General features: G+C 46.2%; 1 protein-coding gene across 1 annotated transcript; it reads left to right on the forward strand.

Moving 5' to 3' along the window:
• Positions 1-1,431: 1,431 nt before the first annotated feature.
• Positions 1,432-16,537, forward strand: ptpn23a (protein tyrosine phosphatase, non-receptor type 23, a). Its single transcript, XM_029451963.1, is given in 26 exon segments — positions 1,432-1,702; positions 3,522-3,596; positions 4,257-4,384; positions 4,609-4,685; positions 5,199-5,248; positions 5,360-5,491; positions 5,572-5,652; positions 5,745-5,876; positions 6,018-6,065; positions 6,472-6,528; positions 6,648-6,706; positions 6,817-6,896; positions 7,482-7,596; positions 7,697-7,762; positions 8,071-8,216; positions 8,504-8,821; positions 9,259-9,413; positions 10,090-10,421; positions 10,587-11,443; positions 11,692-12,197; positions 12,199-13,290; positions 13,438-13,622; positions 13,741-13,845; positions 14,546-14,684; positions 14,912-15,025; positions 15,247-16,537. Coding segments are annotated over 26 exon segments (5,718 nt in total). The 5' UTR covers positions 1,432-1,618; the 3' UTR covers positions 15,832-16,537.
• The last annotated feature ends 410 nt before the right edge of the window (positions 16,538-16,947 follow it).

Below are 16,947 nucleotides of genomic sequence, written 5' to 3' on the forward strand. Positions count from 1 at the left end.
TGTCTTTGGTTAACTTCAGTCCGTGCAGTGAAAAGCGTCTGAGCAGAGTTGTTCAAAGTGCAGTTATTCCAGTCAAATAAAATAAGATCATTTTCATGACCATAAGCAAAGTTAACTAAATGAAAGACGAATATAATTTTTTTTTTTTTTTTTAACCATTTAAAAGTCATAATAACATATACAGTATGTCCCTAATAATGAGCTGAATAGATTTAGACTTTTCTTTAATAGGGACACAAAGTGAACCAATTAAATCAAGAATAAGCTTAATTAAGAAAACAAGTGGGTTATACAGAGGACGATGTCTGTCCTTCAGAATATGAGTGTACCCGGATCACAGGGCAGTCAAGATGAAGTCAGGATCACATTCACTCAGCCGCTCAGTGCTAGAATTGTACTTTACCCTCCTGGAGAAGTCTCTGCTCCAGCAGAGTTCTCTAATCTCAGAAGTTAAAGGGACAGTGGGTTAAATGATTGTATTACTTTTCTTCACTGCACAAAGATTACTTGTCAATCAAACATTATGGAGGTGGACATCTTATCAAATGTTTGAGTTTTAACAGGTCGTGCTCCTTCCTGGGTGTGTTTAGCTATGGGCGCTATCACGGCTAATGATGAGTTGTTCACAGTTAAACTTAAACTTCTATGTGCTCTAAATGTTAGTTGTTAGTATCATTTTGCTGTATTTTTAAAGTATTGTTTCTCTTCCACAGCATGGGTCTTAAGAGAGGAAGCACCATGTAAGATTTGTAATGAAATCTTTATTTACATTTCTTCGTTTGGTAGACATCATTGTCTTTTAACATACTTTACTGATGGGATGTGTGAACAAACTGAAGGTTTACATAATGAATAAACAAACATGAACAAAGTATATTCTTTTTTTTGTCATTATTCCAGGGTATCATACAAACCTGTTGGAGTATAACTGAGGCAGTGTTCCTCCTGAAACACCACAAAGTTCTGTGTTCATGTTACCTGGATCTTTAATGCGGTGATGTTGATGCAACACTCAATTACCAATTTTCAATCTCCATCTTGCGGTTGCCTATTTAGTAGTGTTACAATTGAAAAAACTATCACCAGATTAACTGAAAATATGGCCTGATAGGCCAATGTCATCCTCTGTTATTGTATTGTATATGGAGGATATTGGGAAGAGGCTGTGATATATGGTGAACAAATAATATACTCTTTTTCCAAATTACATCAATTTGACGCAAGAATAATTTAACTTAAGATGATGGGAAAATAGCTTTATTTCAGATATTTAGTATCTATGTTTTCGAAGTTGTGCTGTTAGATACTTGACTAAAGTATGTCTGTCCCAGATTTCAAGACTTTAGATCGATCAGAACAAATGTGGCTTTTTTTCATTCGTTAGGCACAAATATAGAGCTAAGTTGCATCACAGACTACATTTCCCACAAACCAGTGCGGCCGATATACGCCTACGTCACGTGCACTCCCAACTTCCGGTTGAAGTGTAAATTGATACATGACACAGTTGTTTGGAGGAACGCTTATTTTCTTCTTTGGAAATACGTTAACGTCCACAGAACTACCGACGTGGTTCCGACATTTTAACGGCCGATAGTCGCGTGAAGACTCGGCCGCGATGGAGGCGGTCCCCCGAATGCCGATGATCTGGCTGGATCTGAAGGAGGCTGGGGAGTTCCAGTTCAGCCCGTCCGTCAGGCAGGTGAGCTGGCTGGGGGGGTGAAGCAACAGGGCTGAGGTCGAAAGTCAACAAAACAAGGATTACGGACTACCGCATAACCCAATAAAGAAGCTAACATTAGCAGCCGTTAAAGCCGTTAGCTGCCTCTGCCTGTCGGGGACGAGAGGATGTGTTCACGGTGTAGCTGGCCAGCTAGCTAAGGTCTGATTCTGGCAAACCTCCCTGACCACCGCCTTTTGTTTGCTAACGTTAGCTTCATGCTATCTAATAATAAGCTAGCAGCTCAAATCGAAGTTCATAATTAGCGGTAGCCCTCAAATGAAATGGCTAACTACTTGTACATAAAGAAATGTAAGGCGTGTAGAGACGCTAACACAAGGAGCCTGGCTCCTCACGGCCCAGTCACACTGCCGACACGGAACATAACAAACAGTGATCTCATTGTCACATGCACCTAACCACAGCAGGTTCTTCATGTAGGATCCCTGCCAAACACAACTCATAAACACATCGTCTACTTATCTAGCACGCATACTGTATATTATATTTGTCACTGTAGAGTTACATCCACAAGAAACAAATAAGATCAGTCACTAAGTTACACCTGTTACAACACCTTACTGACCTGAATCAGCAACACCTGGTGTTTTAACAGGTTTCTTGTTGTGCAGTACAACCATATATAATAAAACATATCAATATCAAAGTAACAGCAGAAATAACCAGTGCATACAAGAAAGATATGATGTAGATGTTTTAGATGTTGTCCCTCATTCAGTGCTTTCTAATCTGTTCTTGGAGAACATGTTGTTTGTGTGCGTTTTAGTGTCTTTCAGGGTGTTTCTGTCTGACTGTTGACTCTCAAAACAGAAGTATGGATAATTACTCATTTTGAGGCACACTACACTGTAATTGATGTTACAACACTGAAAAGCACATCCAAACTCACACGTGTGATTATTAACAAGAAAGAAAATGCCGATCATTCAAATGCTTCTTGCGTTTTACTCTCCTTTATCTGCTGCACCTTCCTGGTGCACTTAAAATACCAGATCTTTGCCCTCTTGTTTTACCGTAACGCCTTCCAGTAACAATCCTGTGTGAGATATTTTGCATTGGGCTGTCCACATCAACACCTTCATTAAATTATGCAGCTTGTCTTTTATATAAAAAAAATACATTTTACAGTGTTTCATATGCCAAGTTCATCAATATTAACCCCCTGATCTGCTTAACATTTGAATTGCTGCATCTCATTGTGGAACAAGTCCATTTATATATGAGGTTAATGTTGCTTTTCTTTACAGGCAAACTGCTCAGATTATCAGTTTAATCCGTTTCCCCAGACAAAATGCAGATTATCACACGTTAGGCGTGTGGAAGTCAGGAGGTCAATGCTTGTCTGTTTGTTGCTGTGTCATTGTGCATCTTTCCAGGATGCTTGTAACTCTCCTGCTTCCATGATTTCATTAACAGAAACAGAAGCACTCGTAAAATAATGAGTATGTGTGCAGGGTTGTTCACCTCATGACCTGACATTAAGTCGTTTGCTTGCTTCTTACGGTCGGTCGCTCATGTGGACGAGGAAAGTCTTGGCAAAGCATGATGGGAGAACTCCAGAGCCTTCAAGAGAGTTCAAACTCTCGGCTCCTGTTCAGGGACAAAGATTAGCAAATGAACTAACTAGCTTCGGTTGAAAGACATTTGAAAACTTTCCTGCATGACAGATTATGGTATGTTATATTTTCTTTATTAAAGCCAAAGCAGGGTAAGTGCAGAAGGAACCAGATTCTTTTTAAAATGTGCTACTTTGAACTACTTCCTGCCTCTTCTCCCCCAGTTCATCTTGAAGAATTATGGAGAGAATCCAGACAACTACAACGAACAGATGAAGAAACTGGAGACGCTGCGGCAGGTGGGTACCGTGTGGAACAGCTCCAGATACACACTTCTTTATGTCAGACCTCTGTGACTCAGACCCGCCTATAGCCCCTTTCCCACTGGACAAAAAAACACTAATGCCGACTAACATCTGGCTTTTATCTGTAGTGGTAAATGTTGTTTGTCCTTCTTGGAGGGGAAATAAAGTCATACCTGCAATTTTTAAACTTATTTTTTGCTTTCCTACCTCCCACCTCATCCACTTCGTGTGGAAGGAAACCCACACCCAGTGCTTCACAACCACAGAACCCACTCTGTAATGTGTTGAGTTGGAGTTCAGCTCATCCGTGAGGAGACTGTTCTCATATTTGTGTGTGTTTTGTGTCCTGGGGGAAATTGTAATGGCAGATAAGTGGAGTGAAATGCTCAATCTAACCACTTACAGATATCTGCTGTGTTCCCCACTCAGTGCTGGTGTTTGCACACCCACCCCTGATCTGATCCCAGTCAGGCTTCCAGTCGAAACCTAAAAACGAGCTCTTTGGAAACAATTCTAAACATTAAATGCTAAATGTTGCTTTAAAGGAAGGATGTCATGATGCAGTAAGGTCACAGTGTGTTTGTAGAATCAGTCGTTCTGTCACTGCCGTGGCTGAGAACAGCGGACAAAAGAAAGCGTGTTTGTGTTTCACAGAGCGCCGTGAATGTGACCAGGGACTTCGAGGGATGCAGCACACTGAGGAAGTACTTCGGCCAGCTGCATTACCTCCAGAGCCGAGTACCCATGGGAACGGGCCAGGAGGCTGCTGTACCCATCTCATGGTAGACACACACACACACACACACACACACACACACACACACACACACACACACACACACACACACACACACACACACACACACACACACTAGCTGTATGATTTTTCAAATAAATGACAGCCTACTGTTCACAAAATAATTTCCAATACACTCCATTGTATTATAGTTGTATAGTCTGTAGTTCACCTTTAAAATATAAAATATATATATTTGTTTGTTTGCAGGACTGAAATCTTCTCTGGAAAAACGGTCACCCACGATGACATCAGCTATGAACAAGCCTGCATCCTCTACAATCTTGGTGAATAAAGTCCATTTATATTCTTGTTTTGAACTAAACCTTTGCAGAATACTTGTAAAATAAATAAAAGGTTAATTAAAATGTGTCAGTTTGTGGTCAAAAGCACTTAAAATGTCTTTTTACTAAAAATGTTTCTTTGTAATTTTATGATAATTGTCTTATTTTATTTTTTCTGAAACGTTTCTGTTGGTTTTGATTTGTGTTGAAGAAACACAGATACATGATGCTCTCATCTGCTGCAGCTTCTTTTCTTTATGGAGTCATGTGCTGATTATTTTCTCAAGTGCTCAATTAATTAATGAATTCAATAAATCCTCAGAAAGTAATGAAAGTACCCTCGAGCCAAAGGTTGACTTCTAGAAAATGCTTTTTCTGTCCAACCAAGAGTCAAAAACCCAAATATATGAAATGTTCTGCAGTGTAAGACTAGAACAGCATTAAATCCTCACATTTGAGAGGCTGATAAAACAAAACCTGCTAACTTCACTGAACCCATCTGTGGATTCTCTGCAGGGGCTCTGCACTCCATGTTGGGAGCCATGGATAACAGGGTATCTGAGGAGGTAGGACACGCACACACACACACACATACACGCATGCACACGCACACATACATACATACACGCACGCATACGCACACACACAGACCCACTGACTCTCTGCTCTCTGTCCAGGGGATGAAGGTGTCATGTACACACTTCCAGTGCTCGGCGGGGGCTTTCTCCTACCTGCGAGACCATTTCAGCCACAACTTCAGCGTGGACATGAGCCACCAGATCCTTAACCTCAACATCAACCTCATGCTGGTAGGTGACACACATGCATGTACACACAAACACACACACACACATGGAGAACGGTCTCATCACCCTGTTTGTGCTCCCAGGGCCAGGCTCAGGAGTGTCTTCTGGAGAAGTCCATGTTGGACAACAGGAAGAGTTTCCTGGTTGCTCGCATCAGCGCGCAGGTCGACTTCTTACCGTTAAATATTCATATCATTTCATCATATGACTCAATAATCCTAATATAAGAGGTTAATAACTGTCTGTGGTGCTGCAGGTGGTGGATTACTATAAAGAGGCCTGCAGGGCTCTGGAGAACTCTGAGACGGCGTCTATGCTGGGAAAGATTCAGAAAGACTGGAAGAAACTGGTTCAGATGAAGATCTACTACTTTGCTTCAATTGCACATGTGAGTCTAGTGTGTGTGTGTGTGTGTTGTGTGGTGTGTGTGTGTGTGTGTGTTATGAGAGTGTGTGTTAATACAATGCATGTGTGGACGTGTCTGTGTTGGCATTTGATTGTTTAATCAGTGTGTTTTCCCTCTCAACAGCTTCACATGGGCAAACAGGCTGAGGAGCAGCAGAAGTACGGGGAGCGGGTAGGTCTTCTGCTTTGATTACTTTTAGTTTCAGACTGTTCATCGCTGCAGACGGAGATTAACAGTCTCTCATTGCAAATGTATTTTATGTCTGTAATGTATTTCTATGGGACGACCTCTTAAATAAACAATAAACAATTTCCCTGCAAGGTCTTGCGAGTAATTTAACAAACGGAAAGAGACCCTTCCAAGTTTCCGTATGAAAATAATTCAACTCGGAGCCACTTTTACGAGCCAGTCAAAGAAAAAATAAATTCTCAATTTCCACACACAGACTTCTTTGTAGCTACGGTGAGACGGACGTTCCTGTCTTCTCAGGCGCTCTGCATTTTTCATCCTTTTCTATCTTACTCCAGTTTTTCATCCTGCATTTCTTTGTGTTGTTAAAATGATCTGTTTCCAACAGTTGGCGTACCTGCAGAGCTCCTTGGACAAACTTACTGAAGCCATCAAGCTGGCCAAGGTAGAACAGCAATAAGTTCCCAGCAACACATGATTAGATCATCTGTTTAGTTTTGTAAAACAGCTACACACACACACACACACACACACCAACTCTCCTGTGTCTTGTCTTGGTTCCAGGGTCAGCCTGACAGTGTGCAAGATGCCTTGAGATTCACCATGGATGTTATCGGGGGAAAGTGAGCAATACATCTTGTGTCACAATGTTGGTATTGCTCTGTTTCACTGGCGTCTGACTTGTGATGAAAACCTGCAGAAAGATGTTTAAAAGTCGTCTTTTCACCTCCAGGTTTAATTCAGCCAAGAAGGACAACGACTTCATCTATCATGAGACGGTTCCTTCCCTGGAGACTCTGGCCTCCGTCAAAGGTAACAGGAAGAAGCTTCCGTGTGCTTTTATCACTGTGTGCATGCAAAGCTGCGTTTGCTTGTCGATGTCATTTTTTAATGTTTGTATGCAGAGCGATATGAACAGCCTGTCGGGTGTCTTTGTCTGGGTGTGCACGTATGTGACTCGGCAGGTTTCACTAATCTAAATTGAATGTATTAAGGGTCCATATTTCCTCCCCACACGCTTTTGACTTTTTACTGTAGCAGAGTTATCCCCCACATGTATCATTCATTCTCATCAAAAATAAATGCTTTTGATTTAATCGAACTATTTGGCAGTACCTCCACTGCCCACTAGATGGCGCCCTGGAGCCACAGGTGTGTGAGAGTAGCTGATGTGTTTGAAGCCACAGTTAATCACAACAATGAGTCTGGATTTGCCATCATCCTGGTTAAATCGTGAGATTTTTAAAGATGTTTCTAGAAGATGATGGATGAAGTCTCATTTCCGAATTAGTGCTTCAACGCCAACGATTATTTTCATCATGGATTAATCTGACAATTAAAAACATTTTTATTTCAAATTCATCAATTCCCGAGTATTTCCGCTCTGTGCCCTTCAAGGTGCCCCGCTGGTGAAAGCTCTACCAGTCAACCCCACAGACCCCAGTGTTACTGGACCAGACCTGTTTGCCAAGTTGGTGCCAATGGCTGCCCATGAAGCCTCTTCATTATACAGGTCGGCACCTTTTTAACGGATGCATGAAAGCGTGTTTAGTTCGCCTGTCGCACAGAAAGGATGTTTAAATATATCTGTGGTTGTGTTTCTGTTCATCCAGTGAGGAGAAGGCCAAGCTGCTGAGGGACATGATGTTCAAGATTGATGGCAAGAATGAAACACTGGAGTGAGTACATGAGAGCAGAAAATGTGACTTCTTTTGTTCCTTTGCAATAAATTGTCTTAATATTAGATTTGCAATAAGGCTGAAACAATTCCTCGAGTAACTGTTACTAAAAGTCATCCATGCAAACTTTTCACAAAGCTTTGTTTAGTCTCTGACTTCATTTCATAGTGTGTGTCCATAAACAAGAAGATCTCAGATGTTTGGTACCTGTTTTACGGCACTCTGAACCAAAAGGTCACAGTAATTTAGTGAGAGGAATAGATTCTGTTTGTCTCGTATGAGCTGACGGATCTCGTCTCCTCCTGCAGGCAGTTCATGGACTCTCTGGGTTTGGAGCCGGAGTCGGTGGACAATCTGGACATGTACAGCCACATCCCTCCGGTCCTGATGGAGAAGTGTGCGGCTCTCAGTGTCCGACCCGACACCGTCAAGAGCCTCATCCAGTCCATGCAGGGTGAGTGGGAACAGACACGATGCTATTAATGCTTATCAATAATAAACTCCAATCTTACATTTTGACTTGACAAGAAGTTGTGATTGATGATTGAATTGTCCCTAATTATCTAAAACAAGACTTCTGAGGAGAGAAACTCTGATCCAGCCACCGGTCCAAACTGTCAGATCCGACTCATCGGGTCAAATTTATACATGTGCCGCATTCTTTCTTTTTTTACGTCGCACACAGCGGCCTTGCTGTATTCGTCTGTGTAAACAATGATGTCACATTCTTTGCGTCTGTAGGACTCTCGGGTGTCTTCACTGATGTGGAGTCTTCACTTCGGGAGATCAGAGACGTCCTAGAGGAAGACGAGGTCGGACAGCGAGCCCTGCAGGAGGTCTGCGGCCCCGCTGCCGGCGAGTTGCACCCAGCAGCGCAGGCCCAGGCGCTGGCTGAGATCCGCAGGGACCTGGAGAAGTACATGGAGGCTCACGAGAAGGCCAGTTTTACCAACACGGAGCTCCACCGGGCCATGAACCTGCACATCAGCAACCTGCGTCTGCTGGGGGGGCCGCTGGAGAGTCTGAAGGAGGCCCTGCCCCGGCCGCAGCTCAGCGAAGGTGTGTGTGTGTGTGTGTGTGTGTGTGTGTGTGTGTGTGTGTGTGTGTGTGTGTGTGTGTGTGTGTGTGTGTGTGTGTGTGTGTGTGTGTGTGTGTATCGTGTCATCACATAGTTTTTCTTTTGTCAACACTTTTAAACCTAAAGTTATTCAATGAATCATCACATGAGAGAAAAACAATCCTCACAAATAAATCCATTATCTAAATAGTTTCCTTTGTTTCTTTTCTTAGATCAACTAATTGATTAATTAGTTTCACCTTTGATTTATTGGTAAAGATTTGGAAAGGAGGTTTCAGTTATTTAACTGAAGGGAAGCATTCTGCGCTACATGGAAGTAAAATGTTGTTCTGAATAGAAAGAGTTGTGAGTGTATTAGAAGCTTCATGTATCATGTTGTTATACTTGTGTAACCCTCTCTATGTGCACATGTATGCAGAGGAGGTAGCAGGGCTGCAGTGTATGAAGCGGATCCTGGGGAAGGTGCAGGAGATGAGGGAACAGAGAGGATCTTTGGAGAAGCAGCTCCGCGACGTAATCCAGCAGGACGACATCACCTCCACCCTCGTCACCACAGAAAGGGCAGACATGAGGGTACGTGGCTGCACACAACATGCACATTGTAAATTTAAAAAGTGTGAGAGACACGTTACTTAAATGATTCAAGAAAGAGTCTGCACGCTTACATTGCACCAGCCAGTGGGATTTTACGACATCACCTTTAAAAAAAAAGAAAAAGATATCTGAACAAATTTCTCTATTTCAATGAAATGATTCATCAGATTAAATGAAAAGAATATCATTTATGTTGCTGTTAGATTGTTGCTGGAGCGCCCCGTTAATACAGCTGCATCCCTTTGTGTGTGTGAGAGCAAAGAAATGTTGTTTTTAAAGGCTGAACCCAACAAGTATGGATCGTAACAGAATATTTCATTAGATAAAAACTTATGAATATTAGAAATTATTACATGTATCTCTTTTCAAATACTTTTGGACTTTACAACGCTCTGCAGTTATTGGAAATGTTTGGATCACACGATTTGGAAAATATTCCTACGTAGCCACCACTGGAATCTGCAAAGAGTAGAATATTATTAATAAGAGTGTAAACTAATCTTTATCTGCAGCTGTGCACAAATACCAGGTTTAAACAGAATGAATGGGGAAAAGAAGCTACGCTGCATTCAAATGTTGATTTAGAATCTAAATATCAGCGTTTTGATGAGCTCTGATTATATGTGACACTTCTAACTGACCCGTGTCCTTCCAGCATATATTTGAGGAGCAGCTGCAGAAGTACGAGCAGGTGAAGGTGTATATCGACCAGAACCTGGCAGCTCAGGACAACATCCTGAAGGCTCTGACTGAGGCCAACGTCCAGTACGCCTCAGTGCGTAAGGGCCTGAGCCAGACGGAGCATCAGTGGAACAGCACCGTCCAGGGACTGGTGGGCTCCTACGAAGCCTACGAGGACCTGATAAAGAAGTCGCAGGAGGGGAAGGAGTTCTACGAAGACCTGGAGGCCAAATCATCACGTCTGCTGGACAGAGCGAAGGCTCTGTGTGAGACTCGGGCAGAGGAGAGGAAGCCCGTCTTGGAAAAGTAAGACAGACTTTGAAACAATAAGCCTGTTGCAATCCTCCACTATATGTGATCGTGCTGCCACCGTGGTTTCTTTATACATTGTTGCTCTGATATGTGGCCTCCTCACAGAAGAGATGACATTTATCTTTCCTCTGACTTGTTAAATGTTTGTCTCCCCCTCAGAGAGACCCAGAAGAAGCCCCCGGCACGGCCTACAGCTGCCAAGCCCTTCTTGAAGCCAAAGGCTTCGGATAACGACTCCGCCTGCTCCAGCCTGGACGATCAAGAGTTGGCCCAGCTTAGTGCAGCCATCTTGGCCTTGGGGGGCGACCTACCCCAGGAGCTCCGCAGCCTCCCTCCTGACATTCCTTCCCTCCCCACCGCTGGAACTCGTGTGCCCGGACATGAAGTCTTCATGCCCCCGTCTGCTAACCTGGGCGGCAGCAGCTCTCTGCCTTGGCCCGGTGCTCCAGCTGCTGGTCTTCCTCTCTTCCCTGCCAACCTGCCTCCTCCAGAGCTCCTGGCACGGATAGCTCAGTTTCCTATGTCTGGGCCTCATGGACCTCTGCCACGCGGACCCCTCCCTCAGATGACTCCACAGATGCCTCCACAAATGCCAAACCAGGCAGCTGTGTCGGGCTATCGCCCACCCCATCCTCAAGCCCCCCAACCCTGCCTCGTAGCCCCTGTCCCGGTCCGACCCTCGACCACCACGGTGGATAGTATCCAGGCTCCTATCCCCAGCTACGCCCATACACCACACCACCCTGCAGGCTCAACTGGCTACACTGTACCTCCACAGATGGGGGCCTACCCTCAGTTTATGCCCCGACCAGGAATGCCCATTCAAGGGCCACCCCAACCCCAGCAGAAGCAGCCGTACCCTCAGGCCATGGGGCAGCCACTGCCTCATGGGTACCAGCCTGGACCAAGCCCTATTTCTGCCCCTCACCCTCATCTCCAGGCTCAGCAAGCCTACCCTCATGGATACATGCCCCCTCAGCCTGGTGTTCCTCCACATTACCAGCAGGTGTTCCCAGGTAAGGATGGAACTGTCCTCACAATAAACCACGTTAAAGTAGAATTACTTTTGAAAAGCAGCCTCAACCAAAGTTAGCATCAGTCTCCCAGACGTGGCGGTTTGTCACCCAACCCACATATTGTGTTAATTTAAAATGCATAATATAAAACTTGGTGATGTTTTTGTTTCAGCACATTTTTAACAATGACCTTAATCATTTTGGTCACTGTAATCGTAATATTAAATGCCATTAATCTCTACTCCCAGGTCAGCTGCAGCCACATCAACAAAACGGCTATCAGCCCCAGCCTCAGATACCCCAGGGATACCAGACTCCACAGGGCTACGTGCCCCAGCAGCACCCTCAAATGATGCCGGGCTCCATGGCAAGGACTCAAACTGTACATCCACACATACCCCCAACTTCTCAGCCAGCACCTCCTGCCCCTCAGCCCTACCTGCCCCATCCCCACCAGCAGATGCCCCCTGGACTCCCTCACCCACACATGTTTCCACAACAGCAGCAAATCTCAATGCCCCCCAATGCCCAGCAGATTCCACCCCACCCACAGATGCAGATACCAGGCGGTCCCAGAGCACAAATGCCCCCCGCAAGTCAGCCAATGCCTCCCATCTCACAGAACTACATGCCCCCCACAAACCAGCCCATTCACCCGAACTTGCGGCCACAGATGCCTCCGGCCTCCCAACCTCACATGGTCCACCTGCCAAGATGCCCCATGCCACAGATGCCACCACAACATCATCACCACCCCTGGACAGCCTCCGATACCAAACATGCCCCAGCAGCCTATGCGAATGCCCAGCCAGGTTCAGCCCCCTCATTCTGGAGGAGTGTGCTACCCTGGAGGGGCTCCAATGATGCCTCAGCAGCCCCTGGCCCCACAGCCTGCAGCTCCCCAACAATCTCAGGCTCCTCTTCCCATGATTCACCCGCAGCCCTCTACGATATACCCTCCAGCTCCTAATGTTCCTCCAGGTGCCCCACAGCAACCCCCTGCCATGGGACCGCATGGTCCACACGTTCCCCCCACTCAGCACATGTTGCAGCCCTCTCCTGGAGGTCCTTCAGCGGCTCAACCGCCCAACGGTGTCCCTCCTTCCCCTTCGCCTTCCCCCTCCCCATCTCCATCTCCAGGTCCTACCTCTCTGAGTCTGAACCCCCAGCAGAGACCCACACCAGCCCCCACCCCTGGAGCTCCACCCACTCTTCCCTCCCCCTCTTCTGTATCTCCATCCACATCGCTGTTTCAGCGGCAGAACTCAAGCACAGATGACCTTCTCTCTTCGAGCCCTGAGAGCCAACCCGGAGGCCCCAAGGCCCCAACCAATGTCCTGCAACCCACCAAAGCTGACCCACAGGATGGGGAGCGTCGCAAGAAGAGCTCCCAGGGAGTTCTTCTGATCCAGGGTGACCCATACCAAGCTCCAGAGCGTGTCGCCCGTCTCCATGGGGAACTGGAACATTACAGAGCCCAGGTAGATTCTCTGGAGCACCCCTCAGAGAAGGAGGGTGGCCTGTCGGTGCTGGACGCCCGCTGGAAAGAGCTACAGGACCAGCAGGAGAAGGACGCCCGCCAACTCTCGATCGCTATCGCCCGTTGCTACACCATGAAGAACCGTCACCAGGATGTCATGCCCTATGACCTCAACCGCGTGTTGCTGCAATCAGGCAAAGATGACTACATCAACGCCAGCTATGTGGAAGACTTGTCGCCGTACTGCCCACGCCTTATCGCCACACAGGCTCCGCTCAGCGGCACAGCGGCGGACTTCTGGCTGATGGTGTATGAGCAGAAGGTGTCACTGGTCGTCATGCTGGTTTCAGACCAGGAGCTGGAAAAGGTACCGAGCTTACTTTAGTCTGCGCTGTGTTTAATATGGTGTTTAAGTGGATTTATTAAGTTCTGTGTTTTTTGGGATCCGCTCCTATAGAAACACCTGTTCTGTTGTGCCGTCTGTGTTTTTAACGTTGTCCTCGATCTCTCCCAGGGAAAGGTTGTGCGCTACTTCCCAACGGAGCGCGGCAAGCAGGTCTCTCAGGGACCAATCACACTCAGCCTCACCACGCAGAAGACAACACCGACACACGTGGAGCGCATGATCAGCCTGCAGTACCGCGACCAAAGCCTGAAGCGCACCGTCGTCCATCTCCAGTTCACCTCCTGGCCGGAGCTGTAAGGCATTTATTTTTATTAACTGGATTTTGTAGGAACATTTGAACGGCTCTGATCTCGTTGGGATGCATTAATCTAACCTTCAGTGGTTTCATAATGTCTTCATATTTCTCATCAGGGGTCTTCCTGACAACAAGAGCAACCTGCTGCGTTTCATCCAGGAGGTTCACGGACACTACCTCCACCAGAGGCCCTTACACACACCTGTCGTGGTGCACTGCAGGTGAGCGTGTTGAAATCTCTCAGTATATATTAAAGATAGTCAAATGAGTCAAACTCCAGCATCAGGTGAATTTAGGGATTTATTAATTCGTCTTATGAGGGATTGGTATTTCACAAAAGCACATTGCAAAGGATGGAAGCGTCAAGATTACAAATAAGTTGCAGATGCATTTGAGAATCTGAAAGGCTCTTTGCATGTTCATGTGCATTGTTTATTAGTGAAACATGAACGAAGAATTGATCTCTTGTTGCAGATAGGATCCGATGGGACCCTAATATGGGGCAGACCTAAAAGTATGGAATCATTAGAAAGGCATTATCCTTTACTATAAATCTGTAGACATGAATCCAGTGAGAAAATATCAATTATTGAGTTGCAATGCAGCTTCAGTCTCATCGCTGTGATCTAGTTTCAGCAGCGTCTGCCTTCTGTTCCCGATAAAATAACAAGTCTTCTACCGTAACATTATTTTTTAAAATGTATTAATACATTTGTAAGTAACTTTAACTTCACCAGAACAGCCTCAATGAGCAACAAAAACTAAACCGATATATAATTATGAAAGGATATTGGTTGTGGCAGCTGCACAAGAACAAAGTATAAAATATAAACCGTAAGTTATATCAAATAAAAACCATTCAAGAGCAATTAAAGACAAAGTACGAGTTTCAGTCCTTTGATGTTGTGTCGTCTCTCTCAGCTCGGGCGTGGGACGCACCGGCGCCCTCTGTCTGCTGTATGCTGCGCTGCAGGAGCTGGAGGCAGGGAACGGGATCCCAGACCTTCCGCTGCTGGTGAAGAAGATGAGACAGCAGAGGAAGAACATGCTGCAGGAGAAGGTCAGACACTGGAGCTGTGTTTGATTCAGAAATCACTTTTAATAAGGTGACTTTATTGTAGCTCCACTTTGTGGGGAGGACACGGATGCTCCTGCTCACATCCACAGTGTTGTAGAAGTGGCAGGATACACACAGACTTTGAAAGTATGTGAACCAGTCTCTAAAGCTCAGGGTGGACAGATCTTCAGATGCTTTATCTTAATATTGTGTTCGACGTCTGTCTCCAGCTCCACCTGAAGTTCTGCTATGAGGCGGTGTTGAAGCAGGCAGAGCAGGTCCTTCAGAGACACGGCATCACGACCGCCACCTGCAGCAAGAACAGCAGCTCTGCAGCCGCAAAGGTGTGACACTCAATATTATGATGTTATTATATCATGTGCTCGTATTCATGTCCATGTGGTCGCAGGTAAATACAGCAGGAGATGAATATACTGCAGCTACCTCAGTATTTCAGGGAAGCACGATGTGTATATTATTTGTCTTCACGGTCTCGGCCATGAGATATGGTGTTTCCTACTTTATTTTCTCTTTGTCTCTTTAAGTGAAGCGTTTCTCTCCGCAGCCTTACTCCAGACAGGAGTCCCAGCAGGACCTCGTCCTCGGTGGAGACATGCCGATCAGCTCCATCCAAGCCACCATCGCCAAGCTCAGCATCCGGCCTCCCAGCGCCACAGACCCGGCCATGGAAGCCGCCTGCGGCCTGGAGGAGCAGGCCGGCACCGTCTTGGACTCTCTGGATGACGTCCAGCCGCTCCAGGACCCCTCCCTCCCAACAGATCCTCAGCCACCCTCCTCTTTGAGCCCCCCTCTCACCTCCCCTCCACACTCTCCACCACCACCCAATGGCCTGGATGCCGTCTCCCCCTCCACGCCACCAGCAACGAACCACCAGCCACTCCCAGAAGCTCCGCCTAGCGTCAGCCCTCCCCCGGCCTCCTCTGCTCCGGCTCCAACGTCCCTGGAGCTGCTCGCCGCCATGACGCCCGAGGCCTTCTCCATGGAGGGAGGCGGCAAGGGGAAGCATCGGGTCACCAAGCAGAGCTTCCTGCAGCCAGCGGAGGGTCAGGGTATCCACGGGACCCGAGGGGAGGAAGGGGACGACCCGCTCAGTAGCCTGGACCCGCTCTGGAGCCTCGGCAAGCGCTGAGACGAGTCCACGCGTCTCCGCCTTTCTTTCACGTCACCACCGGGCGTCAGCGAAGGCCTGTAGCTCTTTGTAATCCTGCTTTTAAGAAGAAAAACACTGAATCCTGAGGGTGTGAGACATTTTAGCAGTTTACCACGATGTGCCTGGTGGTGGCAGACGGTCGGGGTTCAGTTGTGAAGTTTAAAACACACACACACACACACACACACACACACACACTCACACACACGCTTCTCCTTCCATCACAGGTGGCTTCTGGGACCAGATCACTATGCACTCGTCTGTATTCCTTCTGTCGCTCTTTGCTGCTTTTCTTTCTATGTGTAGATGCTGTGCACTCCCAACACCAGATAAGGCCCAAAAGAAAATAGAAACAAATCCCAGCATGCACTCCACTCTCACAGCCCCCCCTCACAGGGTGCGATGGTGTTCGGCTGCTCCCTTCTGCGATGGTTTTAATGACTGGAATAATGGCTGCATGGAGTTGGCAGAGGAGCTGGGTGGAGCTGGGTGGAGCTGGGTGGAGCGATGGTCAGTGGTGACAGAGAGCTGCACACAAATCACGTCTTAACAAGTTGATTCTTTCCCTTCACTTGTAACTCTGTAAATATCTTAAATAAAGTTAGACTATTCCAAATGTCCTTCTGGGGAAAGTTCACTAATCATTCATTAATGTAAAAATATTAAATAAATCCAGTAGACAAGACCGTTGTTGTATCAAAGCCTCTTTATTTGAAAATTAGTACAAAGTCTTGCGCTTTTTTTTTTGTGTTACAAAAATGTAAATAAGTTTCCTCCACTACTGCAGCCCTGAAGGGTGGAGGCTGGAGGAGCAGACCTGGGGGGTTAACTGTTGATACACAATCTGATTTCTACGTTAAGTTCTGCCGTCACTGTGAGGATGCAGCCACAGGTCATGTTAACGTTTCTGCTTTAACGACTCAAGAGGTCAAGAGGTCACGGCTGCATCCAGACTTTTGATATGATTCACTGACAGCCGGATGAAAAGGTTTGAAGCAGCAAATAACAAGCATGGTTTACTAAAACTAACTAATGATTGTTGGATGAGGATTGTTACGAGTCGAAACCATCACAAGAAGCTAAGATTCAAAAGAA

Source organism: Cottoperca gobio, chromosome 16, assembly GCF_900634415.1.
Source record: "Cottoperca gobio chromosome 16, fCotGob3.1, whole genome shotgun sequence".
Classification (NCBI taxonomy): Eukaryota; Metazoa; Chordata; class Actinopteri; order Perciformes; family Bovichtidae; genus Cottoperca; species Cottoperca gobio.